The sequence below is a fragment of the Akanthomyces muscarius genome, chromosome 6, assembly GCF_028009165.1.
Source record: "Akanthomyces muscarius strain Ve6 chromosome 6, whole genome shotgun sequence".
Lineage (NCBI taxonomy): Eukaryota > Fungi > Ascomycota > Sordariomycetes > Hypocreales > Cordycipitaceae > Akanthomyces > Akanthomyces muscarius.
This window is the reverse complement of record NC_079246.1, coordinates 1,369,711-1,388,759: the sequence shown is the minus strand read 5'-3', so window position 1 is coordinate 1,388,759 and position 19,049 is coordinate 1,369,711. Positions and strand designations below refer to the sequence as shown.

General features: G+C 44.1%; 2 protein-coding genes across 2 annotated transcripts; both read left to right on the top strand.

Moving 5' to 3' along the window:
- Positions 1 to 6,056: 6,056 nt before the first annotated feature.
- Positions 6,057 to 11,684, top strand: LMH87_000494 (uncharacterized protein; the record flags this gene model as incomplete). Its single annotated transcript, XM_056198409.1, has 10 exons — positions 6,057 to 6,110; positions 6,168 to 8,670; positions 8,722 to 8,827; positions 8,876 to 8,947; positions 8,998 to 9,048; positions 9,103 to 9,164; positions 9,219 to 9,267; positions 9,595 to 9,825; positions 9,879 to 9,962; positions 10,067 to 11,684. The coding sequence occupies 10 exons, from the start codon at positions 6,057 to 6,059 to the stop codon at positions 11,682 to 11,684; spliced, it is 4,830 nt and encodes a 1,609-aa protein (XP_056055362.1).
- A 2,804-nt stretch (positions 11,685 to 14,488) lies between these two features.
- LMH87_000493 (uncharacterized protein) lies at positions 14,489 to 18,995 on the top strand (the record flags this gene model as incomplete). The annotated part of the gene is made up of 3 exons (XM_056198408.1): positions 14,489 to 14,710; positions 14,778 to 17,331; positions 17,386 to 18,995. 3 exons carry the CDS (start codon positions 14,489 to 14,491, stop codon positions 18,993 to 18,995), a joined length of 4,386 nt encoding a protein of 1,461 aa, XP_056055361.1.
- Between the last annotated feature and the right edge of the window lie 54 nt (positions 18,996 to 19,049).

Below are 19,049 nucleotides of genomic sequence, written 5' to 3'. Positions count from 1 at the left end.
AATATGTCTAGCTTTAAACTATATAATTACTATAAGAGTATAGTATTAGATATATAAGCCTTATTTAAGAATAATAATAAGTATATAGTTAAAGAAATTATAAGGTATAAATATAATAGTAAATAAAGGCTCTTTAAAGTAAAATAGAAGGGTTATAGTAATATAGAAAACTCTTAGGTTAAATATAGTAACTTTATAGATCTAATACTACCTAAAAAGTATAAGCTAAAACTATAACCTTAACTATAAATTAAGTTTATAAAGTAGAAGATATAAAAGAGAAGTATAAAAAAAATAAAAAAAATAGTAACTTTTATTAATATATTTATTACTATAAATATACTATAAAGATAGTTTAAGCTTAAATTAAACTTATAGTACTAAAACTCTACTTTTCTTAAAAACATTTTTACCTAAAAGCTAATAATAATATAATAAAGGTATAATACTTACTCTTCCTCTTTCTCTTTATTATCTTAACTAAAATTTAGTAAGGCTAGTATTAGTAGGACCTTAATATTAAGATCTATTTATATATAAATTAGCTTTAAAAACACTATAAGAAAGTAGTAAACTTATAGTTATAATAGTAATAATAATACCCTAATAGTAAGCTATTTTTATATAGAAAATTTATATATATATAGTAGTATTAGTATAAACGCCCTAGTTTATAGTAGTGTTAGTATAGCGTTTTAGACCCTATAAGGTTATAATAACCTTATTAGTATAACTTAATACCTTTTAAGTTTAGGTTAAAAGACCTTTAAGAATAGGGCCTTAGTAGTAAGTTAATAGTAAAGGTAAAAAGAGAAAAGGAACTACTTACTAAATTATTATAATAATAGGTAGCTTAGAGTAAGTTAAAAACTTACTATTTACTTATAGTAAGTATAATATAAGGTTTATTATTATCTTAATAGTAAAAATACTTTTATAACTTATCTAACTTATAGTTAGGTTATAAGGAACTAGTAGGGAAAAGGGTACTTACTATTAGTTTATAGATATTAATAAAGGGCACCTTTATTAATAAGCTACCTAAAATAATAGTAGTACTTAATATCCTAACTTTAATATAAGTTAGTAGTAAAAATAATATAATAAGGAAGTACTTATAAGCTAATAATATATAGACCTTTCTTATTCTTACTTATATAAAGCTATATAGTACTAAGTAGTAAGTTAGTTATAAACCTACTTTAAACTTATATAGACTTATATAAGTAAGAAGGGGGTTATAATAAGAATAGTAGACTTATAAAAAGTTAGTAAGGACTTAGTAAGAAAGTAGTAAACCTATATAATAATTTCTTTTAAAAAAAAAAGTTATTTAATTTTATATATAAATTAGCTATAATTTTACTAAACTAAATAATAAGTAAATATATAAAAAAAAATAGTAGTAATAAGGTAGCTAAACTTAGTAATTTAGAAATTAAGTTAGTAGTAAATAAGATAATAATATATAAAGTAAATATAAAGATAATACTAAAATATATAATTTAAGGTTATTAAAGGAAAAAAGAAAGAAAAAGTAAGAAATTAAGTTTTTAGTAGTTATTTATTATTATAAGAGCTTATTAGGGTTAGTAAGGTAGTTAAAAAGATAAGAATAAAGGTAAAAAGTAGCTAAACTTAAGAATAAAAAGGAAGTAATAATAAAAAGATAAGTTATTATATATATATATAAAGTATATAATAGAGGTATAAGCTAACACTATAATATAAGATAAATAGTATATAATATAAGAATAAAATAAAGCTTATTATAAAGGAAGCTAAAAGGTATTAAAATTAAGTTAAATAAATAATAAGCTTATTATAAAGAAGCTTTAACTTTATAATATATAAGTAGTAATATATAGGTAATAATAATATTATTAAGAGAAAAGTGAATTATAAAGTAAACCCTAGCTTTATAACTATATAAAAGGCGAACCTTTAAGATAGAAGTAATATAGAGTAATAATATACTAGCTATATATATATAAGGAAGTAGAAGGAGAGAAGGCTTTATATTAGGACGGTATATAAGAAGGAAGGGCAGCCTATTAGGGTACTTATAGGGTATATTAGTTAGTAGGAGGTTATAGGTAACTAGAGGTATTATATATAGAGAAGCTACTATATAGCTATAGGCTGCTAATAAGGGAGTAGCGAGGAGGTAGTAATAATTCTACTATTATTCTAAAAACCTAAGGATTATCTAGTAACTAAAACTCTTTACTAATAGTACCTTATATATATATAGCTAGATAGGATATAATATATATACTTATATTATAGATATAAAAACTAGTAAGGAAGAGGATTTTAATTAGTTTTAAGTGTTTTTTTATATTATAATTAAATTATTAAAAGTTAAAGGGTAAAAGGTTAAGTAAAGTAGCTTACTTACTTATCTAGCCTACTTACTTATTAACTATATTATAAAAGCTATTACTTTATAGATTTTAAGCTATATTATAAGATAAATAATATAATTATATTATATATACCTATTTATTTATTATATATACTTTAACTATTAGATATTATCTATTTTTAGCTATTTAAATATATATATAATAATCTAATTAATAATCTAATATATACTAAGATTACCTATATTATTAAAGATAAATTTTTTCTTATAGTTTATTTAATATATAAAGCTTTTATAACTAAATTAAATATTCTTAATAGTTTTTAAGATATTAAGATTTATCTTTTTAATCTAGAATATATTATTTTATAGCTTAATATAAAGTTATAGACTTTATTACCTCTTAGTACTACTAATAGTTAAGAACTTCCCTAACTTCTAAAAACCCCTAATAACCTAATAGAGGCTCTATCTTAAATAGAATATATTAAAAAAAGGATAAGAATCTATTAAAGTAACTCTTTAAGTAAAATAATTATAAATATCTTTTAGTTATTAAAGTATATAATAAAAGTAATATAATAAATAGTACTAATATAAGAATAAATTAATAAGCTAAAGGTAGTAAATATATAACTTTCCTAATACTAATATATATAAAAAAAACACTTATAGACTAGAAGATCTCTTACTCTAAAAGCTAGTAAAAATTTAACTACTTAGTTATAAAGAAAGGGTAAAAGAAGATATAATAAGTCTAAAAGTCTAGGTCTATTAATATAACTTAAACTATACTATTAGTACTATAATAATTATAGTAAAATTAGCTATAATTTTAAGATATATAAAAAGGTAATAGAAATCACTTTTTTAGATAATTATAATTAATTTTTATTAACTAGATTTTATTTTAGTTTATTAAAGTATATTTTTTATTATAAGGTCCTAAAAGGTAGCCTACTTATTTAGGTAGCTTACTTACTTATAAACTATATTAGTACTAATATAAGAATAAATTAATAAGTTAAAGGTAATAAATATATAACTTTCTTAATACTAATATATATATAAAAACGCTTATAGACTAAAGGATCTCTTACTCTAAAGGCTAGTAAAAATTTAGCTACTTAGTTATAAGGGAAAGGTAAAAAAAGATATAATAAGTCTAAAAGTCTAGGTCTATTAATATAGCCTAAACTATACTATTAGCGCTATAATAATTATAGTAAAATTAGCTATAATTCTAGGATATATAAAAAGGTGATAGAAATCACTTTTTTAGATAATTATAATTAATTTTTATTAACTAGATTTTATTTCGGTTTATTAAAGTATATTTTTTATTATAAGGTCCTAGAAGGTGGCCTACTCGCTTAGGTGGCCTACTTACTTATAAACTACGTTAAACTTACTATTAATAAAAACTAAGGATATATAGCTTAGTTTGCTAATTATCTATCTATTAATAATTTTTTTAACTTTTTAACGTCTAGTAGTACTGTCTTATCTCTAGTTGAAAAGGTAGTGTTTTAGTGTAAAAGGGGTGTTCCCAAGTGGGGGTGTTCCCGAGTGGGTGGCCGACGGTAACAGGTGGGAATGCCGACCCTCCCAATGCTCTGACGCTGCAAGCCACAACACTGTTTTGGCACGCCGCTAAAAAATACGACCCTGCTTAGGGTGCTGTTGGTAGGTAGGTACAGGTACAGTGGGGCTACAAAAGTTCCGCTCGATTCCTAACGCGACCCCGTACCACGCGTCATACCACAATCAACACACCTTTTTATAGCCGCGATAACTTATTCCACAATAGAGGAAAACGAGATTAAAAAACACCATTCGCCTCATAAACGGACGAGGATTGTTATAAAGTATAATGCGGGTATTAAACCTTCAATCATCACGGCTAAGGAGGGAGTTCCAGTCAACAGCATCCAAGGCATCGCAAAGCGCTATCGGGTCCAAAAGAGTGCAACATCAATAAAGCGCTCTAGGCGCCCAACCACATTTACAGAGCACAATAAAAGGCTTATACTACATATAGTGGCCAATAATCCATTCATCAAGAATACTGATTTACTCCAGGAGGCTGGTCTTCAGTGTTATACGGCCACTCTTACGAGGTGGCTTAAAAAGCAGGGTATTATGCACACACTCGCCATTACACGCCCTAAAATAAGCGAATTAATTACGTCAAAACGACTAAGATTTACTCTAAGATACATTAATCAAGAACCTAGAGTTTGGGATCGCTGGATCTTCTCAGACAAGACCACAATCACGCGCGGTGACGGGGCTCGGAGAGAGTGGGTGTTCTGTAAAATAGTACGAACTTCAACACGCGATAACTCCACAACCTAACGTCGTATAGACAAATAAAAAAGACAAAAAGAATGTCCAGCCTCGAAATAAGCCAACTCGTCATTCTCAAATGTTTTAGGCCGGATTTGTCTGCGGAAGGCGGACAAACTTAGTGGCCCTTCCCGGCGACCCTAACTCAAAGCGAGGCGGCGTTACTAGCCGCTAAATACTCGCCTATCTATAAGAAAATTTGCCTACAATTACAGAACCTAGTTATTTCTTCATTTAAGATAATGCTCCAACTCACACAGCTCGAATAGTCAAAAATTAGCTGCGTGAGTAGGCAGGAGTACATAGGATCAACTTAGTGGATTAGCCGCCGTACTCGCCTAATCTTAACCCGATCGAAAATCTATAGAAACTACTCAAAGAACAGATTTTAAAAAAAGATCCAGCATTAGCAGAGATGCCTTTAAACGCTTATACTATAGAAAGATTAATTAGAGCATCAGAGGAGGCGTGGGAGGAGTTTAAAGACGAGCTATTAGAAAAGCTCGCTACGTCTATAGTCCGGCGCCTTCAAGCTGTTATCGACGCTAAGGGTTAGTATACAAAGTATTGATTTTAACAGCACATAATTTATGTAAATAAGAACCTATAACTAATTTTTTAATTAATTTAGACCTATATTAACCAAGTTGTGATGTGGTGTAAATTGTGTGCTGTCTGGCGTGACCTCTCAAAAAAGCGGACCGAGCGGAACTTTTGTCGACCGACTGTACTTGCCGAAATGCCATAGACCTGCAACCCCGGCCACCCATCCTTGCAAGGCAGGTGACCCTCATCTATTTACTGGCTACCAACGACCTTTTGCGCATGCCGCTCATGGTCCATAGTCCTAGGCACTTTTGTACACCCGTAATATGGCACAGTGGCAGGCCCTCTGCCAACCGATTCACGCCCATTCGGGTATCGTACGCCACCTAGCAATGCTCGGAAAACACCTTACACCCCGCCTTCGACGGAGCCTTACTACTTGACTCCAGCAAGGCTCTTATTCGCAAGCAACGACCCAACATTTGTCTTCACTCAGTTTGCTGTCTTCGCTAGTAACCTCGCCAAATACATAAACAACCATCAAGGCGAAGATTTGCTTACTTCATTCTTGCTTTTCATTACTACTCTATCGCCAACTGAGAGCTGATTCCTGGCCGATTGTCTCCATCTGAATAAAATGGCGCCGAAGATTCCGGATCCGACATCCTGGTTGGCAACATCTTTAATCGCCCGTTTCTTTGTGGCACACGAGGCTGTAATCATCAATTATGTGCCTTTTCTCCTTATTCTAGGGCTCTTCCCCCCCACTTTGTATCACTACGCACAACGGCCGATGGCACAACGGCCGATCACATCTGGAACCATTCCCAGAACTGATGTCAAGCTTGTAAGTGTGCGCATGTTCTCGCCAGACTTCCGGGATCCAAATTAATCCTCATCATAGTTTATTTCCTGTATTCTTGTCGGAATCGAGCTTACAAGTCTCGTGCTTCGAGCGTTCATTTCCGCACCGAGGGCGGAAGAGGCGATCTCTGCCGCGTCGCCAGATGTGTTCGTGGCTGTTATGATACTGGCAATGGCTCGCGCCGAGAGCCACCACGCTATACGTGCCCCTGGCTTCTTGAACCTCTACTTTGTTCTCGGAATTGTTCTCAATACAACAAACAGCATCTGCTTCTTCCATCGAGGACGACTTTCGCTAGGCCAACTTGCTGCCGCCGCAGGTGCCGTCCGGTCTATCTTGCTTGTCATTGAGGAACTGTGTAAGCGAAAGTTATTTGATGAGGACGACGATGATATTTGTCGGGTCATTGAAGAGGAGCTCGCCAAGGGGCACATACGGCAATCGGCTTTCGCATTCTTGAGTCCCTTGTTTTTCGTCGCCACCCGCTCTAGATTCTCTCTAAATGACCTCTTCAGTCTTGGACCTGAAATGTCGTCAAAGGTTTTATACATGAAGCTGACGCGTGCGTGGGAGACTGCCGATTCGTCTGAGCGCCACAGTCTGGCCAGATGCTGCATGAGTGTATGGGATGGCTACTTCACCGCAGCCATCCTCTCACGCGCAGTCGTTGCTGTCTTGTCTCTGGCTCAGTCGTTCTTGTTACGCGATTTGATCGTAGCAGCGGGGCTAGAAACACTGTCTTCACGTCGCAGCACTATACTTTTACTCATGAATGTGCTTGTTTTCTGCGCAAAAATTGCATTGCAAGCTGTTTCTAGCTATACCACGAACCGTCTGTCAGTTGCAGTTCGGGGTGGATTGACTACTGTGGTTTTTGCCAAATACCAAAATCTTCGTCCACAAGGAGCCACAGTGTCAGCTGGTTTGTCAACTCTGCAGAATGATGTTGACAATGTTTCCTCTGGAATACCTGAGTTGCTAAAGGCACTCTTCACGTCTCTGGAAACTTTGCTTGGCATTTATTTCCTATCATTCTTTGTTGGCTCTGCGTCTCTGGCTATGCTGTTGCCTCTGTTCTCCTTTGGTGGTTTTACTGCCTTATTCGGTTCACGCATGTCACGCGCTCTCGCCACCTGGAACAGCAGTCTCACAAGACGAGTGGATAAAATTTCAAGGATACTCCCTCAAATAATTTCTATGAAAATGATCGGCATGAGCCCCTCGCTCACGGATTCTGTCACTGCATTACGAAGCATTGAGCTAGACGACCTCAGGCACTTGCGTCTTATTCAATCTCTTTCAATTCTTGCAAAGTCATTATCTAGCTTTATAACTCCAGTCGTCATCATTTCTGTGGCTTTGTTCCGGAAGATTCTGAATGACGAGCTATCTGCGGCAGGCATTTTTCCTGCACTGAGTCTGATTGCCCTGAATTCAAGTCCATTTGCAGACCTCATGCAAGAATATCCCGATATTCTGGCATTACTGAACTCTTTCGGCCAGTTACAAAGATTTTTGAGTCTTCAGGAGAGAATCGAACCGCGAATGCTGCCATATGAGCTGGTGTCGACTCCACTGCAACCTCGCCCGTCTCTTTTCGATGACGAGGAGGAAGTCTCTTCGGAAAATCGTTTCCCATCCATTCAATTTCAAGGCGTTACAGTCCGTCCACACGGTTCCCAGAATGCCGTTTACAACGATATCAATATATCTTTGTACCCTGGCACTATTACTGCCTTGATTGGCCAGAGGGGCTCTGGTAAGACAACCTTGCTGGAGGCGATCTTGGGTGAGACCGAAGTCACCGACGGCGTTATCTATATTGATGATGACTTGGTGGGTTTCTGTGGCCAGACCACATACCTGCAAAATGTGTCCATCCGAGCCAACGTCACTGGCCCTCTACCGTTTGACCCTGCACGCTTTAAAACAGTTACACATTGCTGCCTCCTGCAAGAAGATTTGAAGCGACTACCTGGCGGGGATGGATACGTTGTAGGTGTTGGCGGTGACAATCTCAGTGGGTGCCAGCGTCAAAAGGTGGCGCTGGCCCGTGCTCTATACGCCGACCCATCTGTTGTACTTCTAGACGATCTCTTTGCTTCGTTAGACCGCAAAACGGCCGTGTCAATCTTGTTTAGACTGTGTGGAAGTGACGGACTCCTACGAAGAAATCACTGTACAGTCATATTCACGACATATTTGCCTGAAGCTGCAGATGTTGCCGATCGCTTTCTTACGCTCGACGTAACCCAGAAGGATGTCAAGCTCGAGCGGAATACTCAACAAAGAAGTATTATCAATCTCTTACAATCAAACTACGTCAGCGGATGCGAATCATTGGAGCAAAGACAGCAAGAACTTATCCAAAGAACAATTTTTGAACAGAGATTTTCCAAGTCGGATGCTAAGAGAAGGAAACAACTTTCTCGGCCTGGGAAGTGGAGCATACTCTCTTTTATTCTCAAGCCTCTGGGAATCATCAACGTTGTCGTTTGGTGCACGGTCGTTTCTCTGAGCTCTGTCGGAGAAGTACTGCCAAGTAAGCATCACTTCGGCAACTAAGGACAAGTAGCTGATGAAAAGTTCACAGATTTCCTACTGTGCAGCTGGATTGACTCCACCAGCAGCAACAGCAGTTATATGGCATACGTGGCTACCGCTGTCTTGGCATCCCTTACTTCGCCCGTTATATTCTGGTAAGACCTGCATCTAAGGTTAATGGTCTACTGTTTAATGCTTCTTAGGTCGACTCACGCTTGGCTTTCACCAAGAGTGCTTGAATATTTCCATGGGCAACTCATAAACACGCTCATGCAGTCAGTAGAATTGAATTATTTATACCTAACAACATCTGAACATCTTGTAGCTCAACTCTCGGGTTCCTTGGCGCTACAAATTCGACTTGCATCCTCAGAAAGTCTGTCAGAAGACGCCCTCGGACTTGAAGAACTATTGCTAACGTTTGCGGCAGATTTAAGTCTTTGCAACAACTTGATCGGCTCTTGGCTGTTTCGTTGTTTGGTATCTTATACTGTGAGGAATATGAAGCTCCACTTCGGGGACAGTCTGCTAACTGGCCTGTGTAAGACGGGTTGTCACTCGCAATGCAATGCCGGATCATTTTTCAGGATTCGAAGTATGCGCTGATAGCGTTTCTCATCTCGGTCTTTTTGATTCGTCGCTCGTACATTCAGACGTGCCGCCAACTATGCCAGCTCGACGCAACCTCCGCATTGCCACTTCAGATGCTGTTTCAAGAAACCACTGGAGGCATGTCGCACCTTCGGGCTCTCCGTCGGCAATCATATCACTTCGAGCAAGGCCTGCATCTTATTGATATGTCTCAAAAAGTTTTCTTTTACGAGAAACATAAGGATGCATGGCTAGAATGTGTCATTGCGCTTCTATCAGGCTCAGTGGCTGCTTTTTTTTCCGGAGCCAGCCTCCTCACTAACCATGACAGCACGCCGGCTGTCATAGGCCTTCGTTTATACCTTATAGGCATTTTACACCAAATCATCTTTAATTTGGTCAAATCTTCAGCTTCCCTGGACAAGTCCTGGAATATCCTATCCAATTTGCTCCTGTTCATGCGCAATACACCCCGCGAGGCAGAGCCCGCTGAATGTGAGCTTCCCGACAACTGGCCTACTTCCGGGAAAATTGAGTTTAGGGGAGTATCGGCCCGTTACGGGTAAGCATGCCAAGTCTGAGCGGGATTTTTGCGGTCCTAACAATCTACAATAGTGCCGACATGCCGTACATTCTCCGGGATGTTTCTCTCTCAGTTGTGGCAGGCGAGAAAGCGTCTGTATTTGGGCGCACTGGCAGGTGAGTGGCCCCCCGCCCCCCCCCCCCCCCCCCCCCCAAATTGATATTTTGCCCCCCCTTCGCTTTTCATTTCGTTGAATGTTACTGATTGATAATGAATATAGTGGGAAAACAACTCTTCTGCTTGCGCTTCTAGGATTTCTCGACTATACTGGAAGCATCAAAATCGATGATATTGAAGTTGCTACAGTTCCCCGTGACTTATTGCGTTCTCGAGTCCTGGCCATTTCCCAAGATCCGGTTGAACTCGACGGTACCATTCGATCGAATCTACTGCCTTACGAGCCAGCTCCTGGTCTTCACGAAACAGAAGCGGAGATCCAAGCCGCAGCACTTGATCTGGATGACGAGCTTAAAGAAATGCTAACAGCTATTGGTATATGGCAAGAGATAAATGATAAAGGGGGACTTTACGCAAACCTGCAGGATGCGGAGCTTTCAAAAGCTGCAATGCGGATACTCTGCTTCGCCCGTGCGGTCGTGCGCTACCATCGCTCACACGGACAACTTGTTCTCCTGGACGAAGCCACGAACGGCCTAAATGTAGAACAAGATACGGCTGTTCAGAGGTCCATATGGGAGTTTTTCGAGGGTTGTACTATCTTGCAAGTTGCTCATCTTGAAGCGAGCACTGAAGATTCGGAGTTAAGCGTGGAGATTGCTGAGGGGCGGATTGCTCACACACAGCGAGGCCCGAAACAGCTCCCTGGTGTTGTGTCTCGCAGTCGTGAGATGCTTTCTCCCGAAAGTATGATATCGTCGGTCGGGGATGAAAGAGCAAGCTCTAGTCGCGCCGCGTCGCCCGAGGAGCAAGCGATTCCGGCCCAGAATCACTCTATCTTCCTGGATCGACACACTTTATCTCAAATACCAGCCATGGAGCCGCTATCTGGTCAGATTCTTTGTCCAGATGATCATATGATTACATTGCGCGATCGGATGCTATCACCGAGACGAGAGGTGCCGCTAGAGGGCGACATGATCCCCCCTGGCGGCCACATGGTGACATCCACGTACCGTTCTACGTCATCTTCAGACGATGCGCATTTTGGTAATGGCGAGCCGATTGATAAATCGCCGTATTATCGCGATGCATCGACTGGCTATGGTGACTCGGTGTATGACCCAGCATCACATTATGACTCCGAAGCGAGCTTCCGAGAGCGTTATACTGGACCAACGGAAAACACATTTCATCGAAATACGGTATCATCCGATCACCCGCTACCACAACCTGATCTAGCCTCGAACCTCGACCATGTGCCGGGCTATCAAATGAATTTGCCTTACTTCCAAGTGCAGCAATCTTCACAACAGGTAATGCACGATCAGTACGATCAGGTGTCCGTGTTGGACCACATGGCGACGCTCAACTCTGCCCCACCGCATACTTTTGATCCAGAGGCGAATTATCTGCCACAGAATCAACAACAAGCAGCAAATAATCACTCTGGCCAGATGCAAACAACTTATCCTATAGATGGGCTCGACTCGACACAGGTGCCAGATTATCACTTGCTGCTGGGCTATGGTAACCCGAATGGCATGATGCCTGCCATTGAGCCAGTGATGAATTATGACTCGGCCATGAATTACAGTCGCCCATTGCATTACGATCTTCGCTCAGAGTCTGCCGTCACGTCGGGCTATGATTCCATTTCGCACTATAGCGGCTCCAGCTATGACAATGGTTCCCGGAATAGCGCTCCAATGGTTCACTAGGTTTGTGGTCATGTCATATCATATTATGCCCTGCGATCACGACAAAATGGCCGTCAGCCGTTCTTCTTATATATAGATTGCCTGTTCTGAGTGGTACTTGCAGCATTCTTCTGTGGTGGCTTTTATTCTTGCAGTTCGTCTTGTATTTGTCCAATTGATTCCAGGAGATATTGACAATGTATCTTTTGCACGATAGTGGAGACGGCCATGGCTGCGTCAACTTTTCATGTCTTAGCTGCGTTGTAAATGTGGCCCATCCAGCCAAGCAAACGCTTGAGATGACTTACTATCCCCTCGTCATTTATTTTATCGGCATATCATAGCATGTCCGCTTGCACCGCAACAAGCTGCTGAGACCTGGAGTAAAAACAAGCCTTATGGCTGCGCGTGTTTGTGTGCTGAGGTGCGACTTACATTTGGTTTGGAAGGAACAAGTTGATTAGTAACTGAGACTAATAACAAAGCTGGGACCAGCCATATCCTGCCAATAGCGCCGCACCAGCCCATGGCGATACAGTGTCGTCTAGCCGCATCGTACGAAGACCTTTAACAGCCGCTGAGGTGATAGCAAGATTATACAGCACTTCGAGTGCGACTGCGACTGGTAATCACGGAAAGGCTTGCGTTTGATGCATCCTCGATTGCAATATGTAGTGCACGAAATGCTAGAAGCCGCTGGCCACCAATTGATATTAGTGTGCAGGATCGGAAATGACAGAAAGTGGTACCAATCGGACAAATTTGCAACAGAGGCAAGCCAACTTTCTTACTTGCAGTGAGATAAGGTAATAATACATCCAGTAGGTACTGGAATAGAATATTATACTACAACGCTAATTGCGCACTACCGCGCTGAACTCTCGGTCTCCAGCAGATGAGTCTTCTGCTGGCATCGCAGCGCGCACAGATTCGTCACAAGATTGCCTTCGAAGTATCCACAGAACTATGCAAGATCAGCTTCGTTGGACGTACATTAACTCTACGGAGGAGGGTGGCCGTGGAGACATTTCCAGCACTCAGCCGCCTCACGCATAGCTATGAAGAGAGGGGGAGAGACCGAGCTAGAGCTGGAGCTGGCCGCAATTGCCCCAGACGGGCGCAGCTGTGAGCTTCTTGTGCGCATCATTGCAAGCGATTTTCTAGCAGCTGTAGCACTACGTGTCGTGGACAAATGTGCGACTAATGAGCCCGAAGCAGTGGCCATGAATCACTCAGCAGCGTTATTACGGGCTGCATTTTGTTAACAGAGCTTATTAGGCTAATAATCAATGTACCAGTACTTCGAAAGAAGAGATGACGAAAAATCCTTCCCTGCGCATGCAGCATGGCTGGTCAATAGTAGCAGACTCCTGCCCGAGTCAAGCGCCACAGTGCCACACTACAGCAAAAAGGATAAAGCACATGTCTCGAGGTGGTGGCCAAACCTTTTTCTGTGCACTGAAAGGCCTTGAGAAAAGGGAGCCAAGGCCGCAGAATCCAATATCGATTGCAGATGCTCCACGAGCGTTGCAACAGGAGACGGAAAACGAGAGCATGAAAGAGGAGTCGCGAGAGCAGGAGCGGGCCAGTGGCTGGCTACGGTTAGGCGCTTGGGATTGCTCTGGAGAAACGGGTGGAGGGCGGCGTCGATAGCGCGGGACGATTCTCCGTCAAAAACCCTGTCAGCAGGCTGCGAGCTGCAAGCCGCTGCGTTGTGTGAGTGGGCAGGCACAAGGGTGACGATATATTCTAGCAGGGTATCGTGTGGCACACACCTAAGATTGGCTGCAATCGCGCGCCACAGAGAACCGGGCCAGAATTGCGCCGCGTGCATAAGTGCAGACGAGGCCTTTCGCTGCAGGTTGCATCCTAGCGGATAGCAATCGAGTGAGGCGGAACTTGCTACATTGTTGGTGTGGTTCAATATGTGCTGCCAGGGGACTCCGTACAGCGGCAGGAGTTCACCATTTGTTCTTCTACTCTGTTCATCAGTGTAGAGAGAGGGGGAGAGAAGAGACTGGGACAAAAGAGCGCACAGTTCCCGCGTTAACTCCAGGATTTGTAGTGAGACGGCGGGCGGGGTTCGGCGCGAAAGTCAAATGGCGCCTCTCAGCGACTGTCATCCGAGCCCTTGTCGCAGGTTGAGGTTGCACCGGTAAAACGCAGACGAGGAATGATCAAGAAGGAGCATCTTCAATTACCAGAGGGCAAATGGTAGAGCGCTTGCCCACCTCTGTCGACAGCCGCTACACGCCGTCCAAGTAGAGACTTTTGTATTCAGCAACTGCCCGTGAGCGGATAACAGCAGCGGATAGCTCAAGCCGCCCAGCGGACGCCAAGTAGCGGTCGACGATGATAATTGGGCTACCAGTAGGCTTGGGAGCCTTGTCGCAGCTCTCTCGGGTTCACTACCCATCCGCCATCTTGCCCTCCCACCCTCCATCCATCCATCCCCTCCGTGTCACTCGCTAGTGTCCGCCGCGGCGCCCCAACTCTTTGGAGCTAATAAGCGTGGCCCTGGCCGGGCTGGATGCAGCTCGTGCCGCTGGTAGGAATCTGCCCACGTAAAACTAGGCGGACTGGCAACCCCACTGCCCTTCTCGATGCTACAGGGCCAGCTTCCTGTCGAGAGCGGCCGCTTCTTCCCACCCTGTCACCGTTAAACACACCCAGTTGCGAAGAAAACGAAAAAGGAAAAGGTGGCAGTCCTTGCGCACCGGGATTGTGATCCTATTTCGACGCTTAATGAGCCCGCTGCTTGCTCATTGTGACACGAGAGTCGCTGCACCTCGGGCATCCGCACGCAGCAGCCGCCGCCGAGCACCATGGCCTCAACCAGCTGGGCGGACACGATGGCGGACGAGACCTTCTGGGGAAGCCTCTTGGGGAGGGTCGTCGCCGCCGCCAATGCGACCTTTACATACGAAGAATTGGTCCTCCAGATTTCGCCGTTGAGCTTGGTACTGGCGCTATCGCCCTTTTTCTTGCGACACTACTCCAAATCGCCGGTGTACTTGCGGCACATCCCATTCCCACGCCTCAAACTGGTGAGCACCGTTCCACTGATCTCGCTATTTGTCTCCCAAGCTTCTGCTAACTTGTTTTTCTTCTCAGTTCGCCACCGGTTCTCTCATATGCCTTGAATTCTCCAACGTTCTTCTCCGCCGCATGCGACTCGACCCGCAAGCCGATACCATGGTCGCCGCAGCACTGATCGATCTTGTCGCTGCGCTCACCATAGGCATCATTCTCTATATCGAGCAGCGCCACGCAATTTGCGCATCCTCTCTTCTTCGACTATACCTATTTTTCGGTTGTGTCATTGACGCTGCCAAATGCCATCTTTTTTACATTGGCGGCGGGCCGTCCTCTGCTTTAGCCATTGCTGCTTCAGCCGGATTTTTTCGATTCCTTCTCCTAAGCCTGGAAATATTTACGACAAAGCTGTTTGTGGTTAATGAAAATTCGTCGGCGGCAGTCGATCAAGAGGCTCTTCGACAAGAGAGACGGCGCCGCCGGGCCTACTTTGTGTTCCCAAGCTTTTCTATTTCCAGACAGCTTCGCATCTCAATCGAAAACGGCAATCTCATGCCCATTGCGGACGAGTTTGCGTCCGACCGTTTATACGACAAGCTCAAGAAATACTGGCAGCTGGATGGCGAGGTCGTGGACGAGTTGGAGAAACGGCGACGCAAGGCACAAATCGATGGCAAACCACCGCCACATCTCGAACTCGAGAGCCTGGCAATGACGTGTTATTCAGTTTGGGAGACGGAGTTCCGACGCATGTTGGTGCCGCGGCTCGTCTTCGCCATGTGCACATTCAGCCAGCCATTCATTTTAAAAGCAGTCATCGATGTTGTAGGCCAAGATCAGGTTTCCATTTTGCGCAAAGCCTGCCTAATCGCTGCCACCCTCGTAGCCTTTGTTGGCATGACTATCGGCAAGTCGTCATATGCGCACATGAACTATCTCATGGTCACACGATTCCGAGGCAGTATCATTACACAAATCATCGAAAAAACTCATCGTATTTCGTACAAGGACGCGCATGAGTCTGCCACCGTCTCCTTGATGAGCACATCGATTGACGGCATTGCCGTTGCGCTGCCCAGAGTCGTGGAGCTCCCAATTACATGCTTGGAAACCTACTTTGGCATATACGCACTGTCATCGTTTGTCGGCAATTCGAGCTTCCTAGTGGTCGTTCCAGTTTTGGTCTCCAACGTCTTTTCGTGGTTTTGGGGCTTTGCAACGGAACCCGCGCTTGCTACATGCAACGAGAGTGCTGGAGCGCGGGTAGCAAAGACTTCGTCCATTCTCTATCAGCTTGGCGCAATCAAGATGATGGGGCTCGGTCCTGCCATTGTCCAGCTTCTTCAACGCCTTCGAGAAGAAGAGATCAGCCTATCAAAGACCTATCGAGCTCTCGAAACAGTAAGGATGCCCTTGGTTCAATTTGCAAACCTCGTGACACCTGTCTGGGTGGTTCACCAGGCACTTTTACGAGAGGAATATGCAGAAGCAGTCCCCGCCAATGTGATTTTCCCTATCCTCGCTCTTGTCGCAGCAATCCAGGGCCCTCTTGGACGACTTCTGGACATGCACTCTACCATGACATCTATGAGTAGCCGCTTCGAAGGAATCCAGAAATTCTTGTGTCTGCCTGAAAGAGACGAATATCGCTATATCAAGGATAAACACGCTCCCAAGCATCGCCGCGTGCCGCCCAGGCACGAGCTGTTTGTCCACCCTGTCGAAATGGCCGATGTAGACATTGCACCTCCTGGAGTGCGGCAGCCCGTCCTCTTCCGCGTCGACTTCTCTCTAGTTCAAGGATCAATCACGGCAATTGTTGGATCCCCCGGAACGGGAAAAAGCACACTACTGCAGGGCATGCTCGGGGAGGCTTCTCTCGTGGAAGGGGCGATTTGTGTCCAAAACGAAGACATGGCAATTTGCGGCCAGGTGACCTGGTTGCAAGATGTTTCGATCCTGGACAATATCATTGGACCTTTGCCTTATAACGCCGATTTCTTCCAAAGGGTCATCAGCTGCTGCTTGCTTCAGAATGATCTGAGTCGTCTCCCCGGCAGAGCCGACTACATTGTTGGCCCTGGTGGCAGAAACCTGAGTGCCGGCCAGCGCCAGAGAATTGGAATTGCAAGGACCGTGTACGCACGCACTGCCGTCATGCTGTTTGATGACCCCTTCGGCGCCCTCGATCGGAAAACGGCCGTGTCCATCATCTTTCACCTATTCGGAGCAAGTGGCCTTTTGCGCGAAATGGGCATCACAGTTGCTCTGGTCTCGTATTTGCGCGAGAGCCTTGACGTCTCTGACAGAGTCCTTCTTCTCGATGGCCGTGGCTACGCCTCGCTTGAGGACCAGCCCTTTCAGACTCCCGCCTTTGCAACGTCGGTGAAGAATGTATTTGGTTCTGTGCCGGATGGCCCTTCTGAAGAAGTGGAAGATGCGGAAAAGGAAGCGATTCGCCGATCCTTGGAGTTTGAAAGGCAGTCATCTCGACTTACCATTGGAGGAGCAGTCACTACTCAACCACCGCCAGTGTGGCTGTCCACACTCTACATCAAGCCCGTCGGCTACGTTTCAGTCGCACTATACGCATTGCTCGTGTTTTGCCTCTCTTTCGGAGAGCACTTTCCCAGTAAGATACTAACTAGCGTTAACCATGTTTTCACGAAGCTCACGATTGGTCTAGACATATACCTCCGAAGTTGGTTCAATTCTGGTGTTAACGACAACCGCTTCTTCACAGGGTATGCTTCTGTGGCCGGTGCTACATGCTTGCTCGGCACGTTCTCGTACTGGCTACTGTATGTTAAACTTGCGCCACGCGCATCGCTCGAGTTGCACAAGAAGCTTGTGAATACCGTCGCTGGCTCAACGCTCACCTATCTGGGAGTTGTCAACATGGGGTCAGTTCTGACCCTGTTTGACCAAGATGCGGGCATGCTCTCACGACAGTTGCCGTTTTATTCCATGCGAACCGCATACACTGTGTTTTCCATCATCATCAAGATTCACATCATCTTGTCTGGCGCCGCCTATTTTGTTGCCATCCTCCCACTCATCATGTTGGTGCTGTATCGTCTTCAGCGCTTCTATTTCAAAACTTCCCGTCAGCTACGAAAATTGGATGTGGAAGCCAAGACGCCTTTATTCAAGCGATTTGAAGAAACGGCTGACGGCATCCTATACATGCGTGCTTTCCGTTGGCTCAAGGCCGACACCAGGATCAGTTTTGGTCTTCTAAACATTAGCCAAAGAGCGTTTTACTATCTGTACTACTTCCAGCAATGGCTGGTCGTGGTAATTGGCCTATTGACCAGCAGTATTGCCGTTTCTTTCGTCTCCTATGTGTTGTTCTTTCCCCAAAGCACGACAAAAGCAGCTATCGGTCTGTCACTCCTAACCCTGTCTCAGTTGAGCTGGACTCTTGAGAGACTCTTTGAGGTTTCCACGCTTCTCGAAACATCCACAGGTGCGCTTGAAAGACTACGTACTTTTCTGCAAAGAACACCCCAGGAGCCAGAGCGCGAGGTCACAGCCGCACCGCCACTGTGGCCCTCGGCGGGAACTATTGAGATTGTCGACGTTACGGCCAATTATGAGCCAGATTCCGACACACCTCCTGCCTTGCAGCGTCTGTCACTTTTCATTGAGCCTGGCCAGCGGGTCGGCTTGATTGGCCGTACTGGTAGCGGCAAGACGTCGGTCCTCAATGCTATTCTGGGATTCGTCGAATACACCGGGACAATCAAGATTGACGGAGTCGATCTAGCCACCCTTTCCAGGGACGAAATTCGGTCGCGCCTGATTACAATATCGGAAGACCAAGTCCGTCTTGATGCTTCAATCCGAGTCAACCTCCTGCCGTTCACCATGAACAAAGCGGAGAGCATGGATCCCGTGCAGCTACAAATCGAACAAGAAGAGGCTCAGCAGCAAGATGAGATACTGGAGGAGATGCTGAGGCGCTTTGGCATATGGCCGCAGCTGCACAGAAAAGACGGCCTGAATACTTTGCTCGACGACGCAGGCTATTCGCCAGCCGAGATGCAGCTTGTCTGCATCGCCCGAGCGATACTGCGACAGCGCGAGACGCGCAGCAAGGTTGTGCTGGTGGACGAAGTGACGAGCAGTGTTGACTTTTGGAGGCAGGGCTTCGTGCAGGATATAATGCGGGAGTCGTTTCTTGGCTGCACAATGCTCGTGGCGGCGCGCCGAGAGGAATCGATTCTGGACGTCAGTGTGATTCTGGAAATGTCTCAAGGCGTCATTATGCATGCCGCCCGTAGAGACGTCTGATGAGTAGCCTCGGGTGGTATAGTGGCTCCCGAGAAAAACACCACTCCTGAAAGA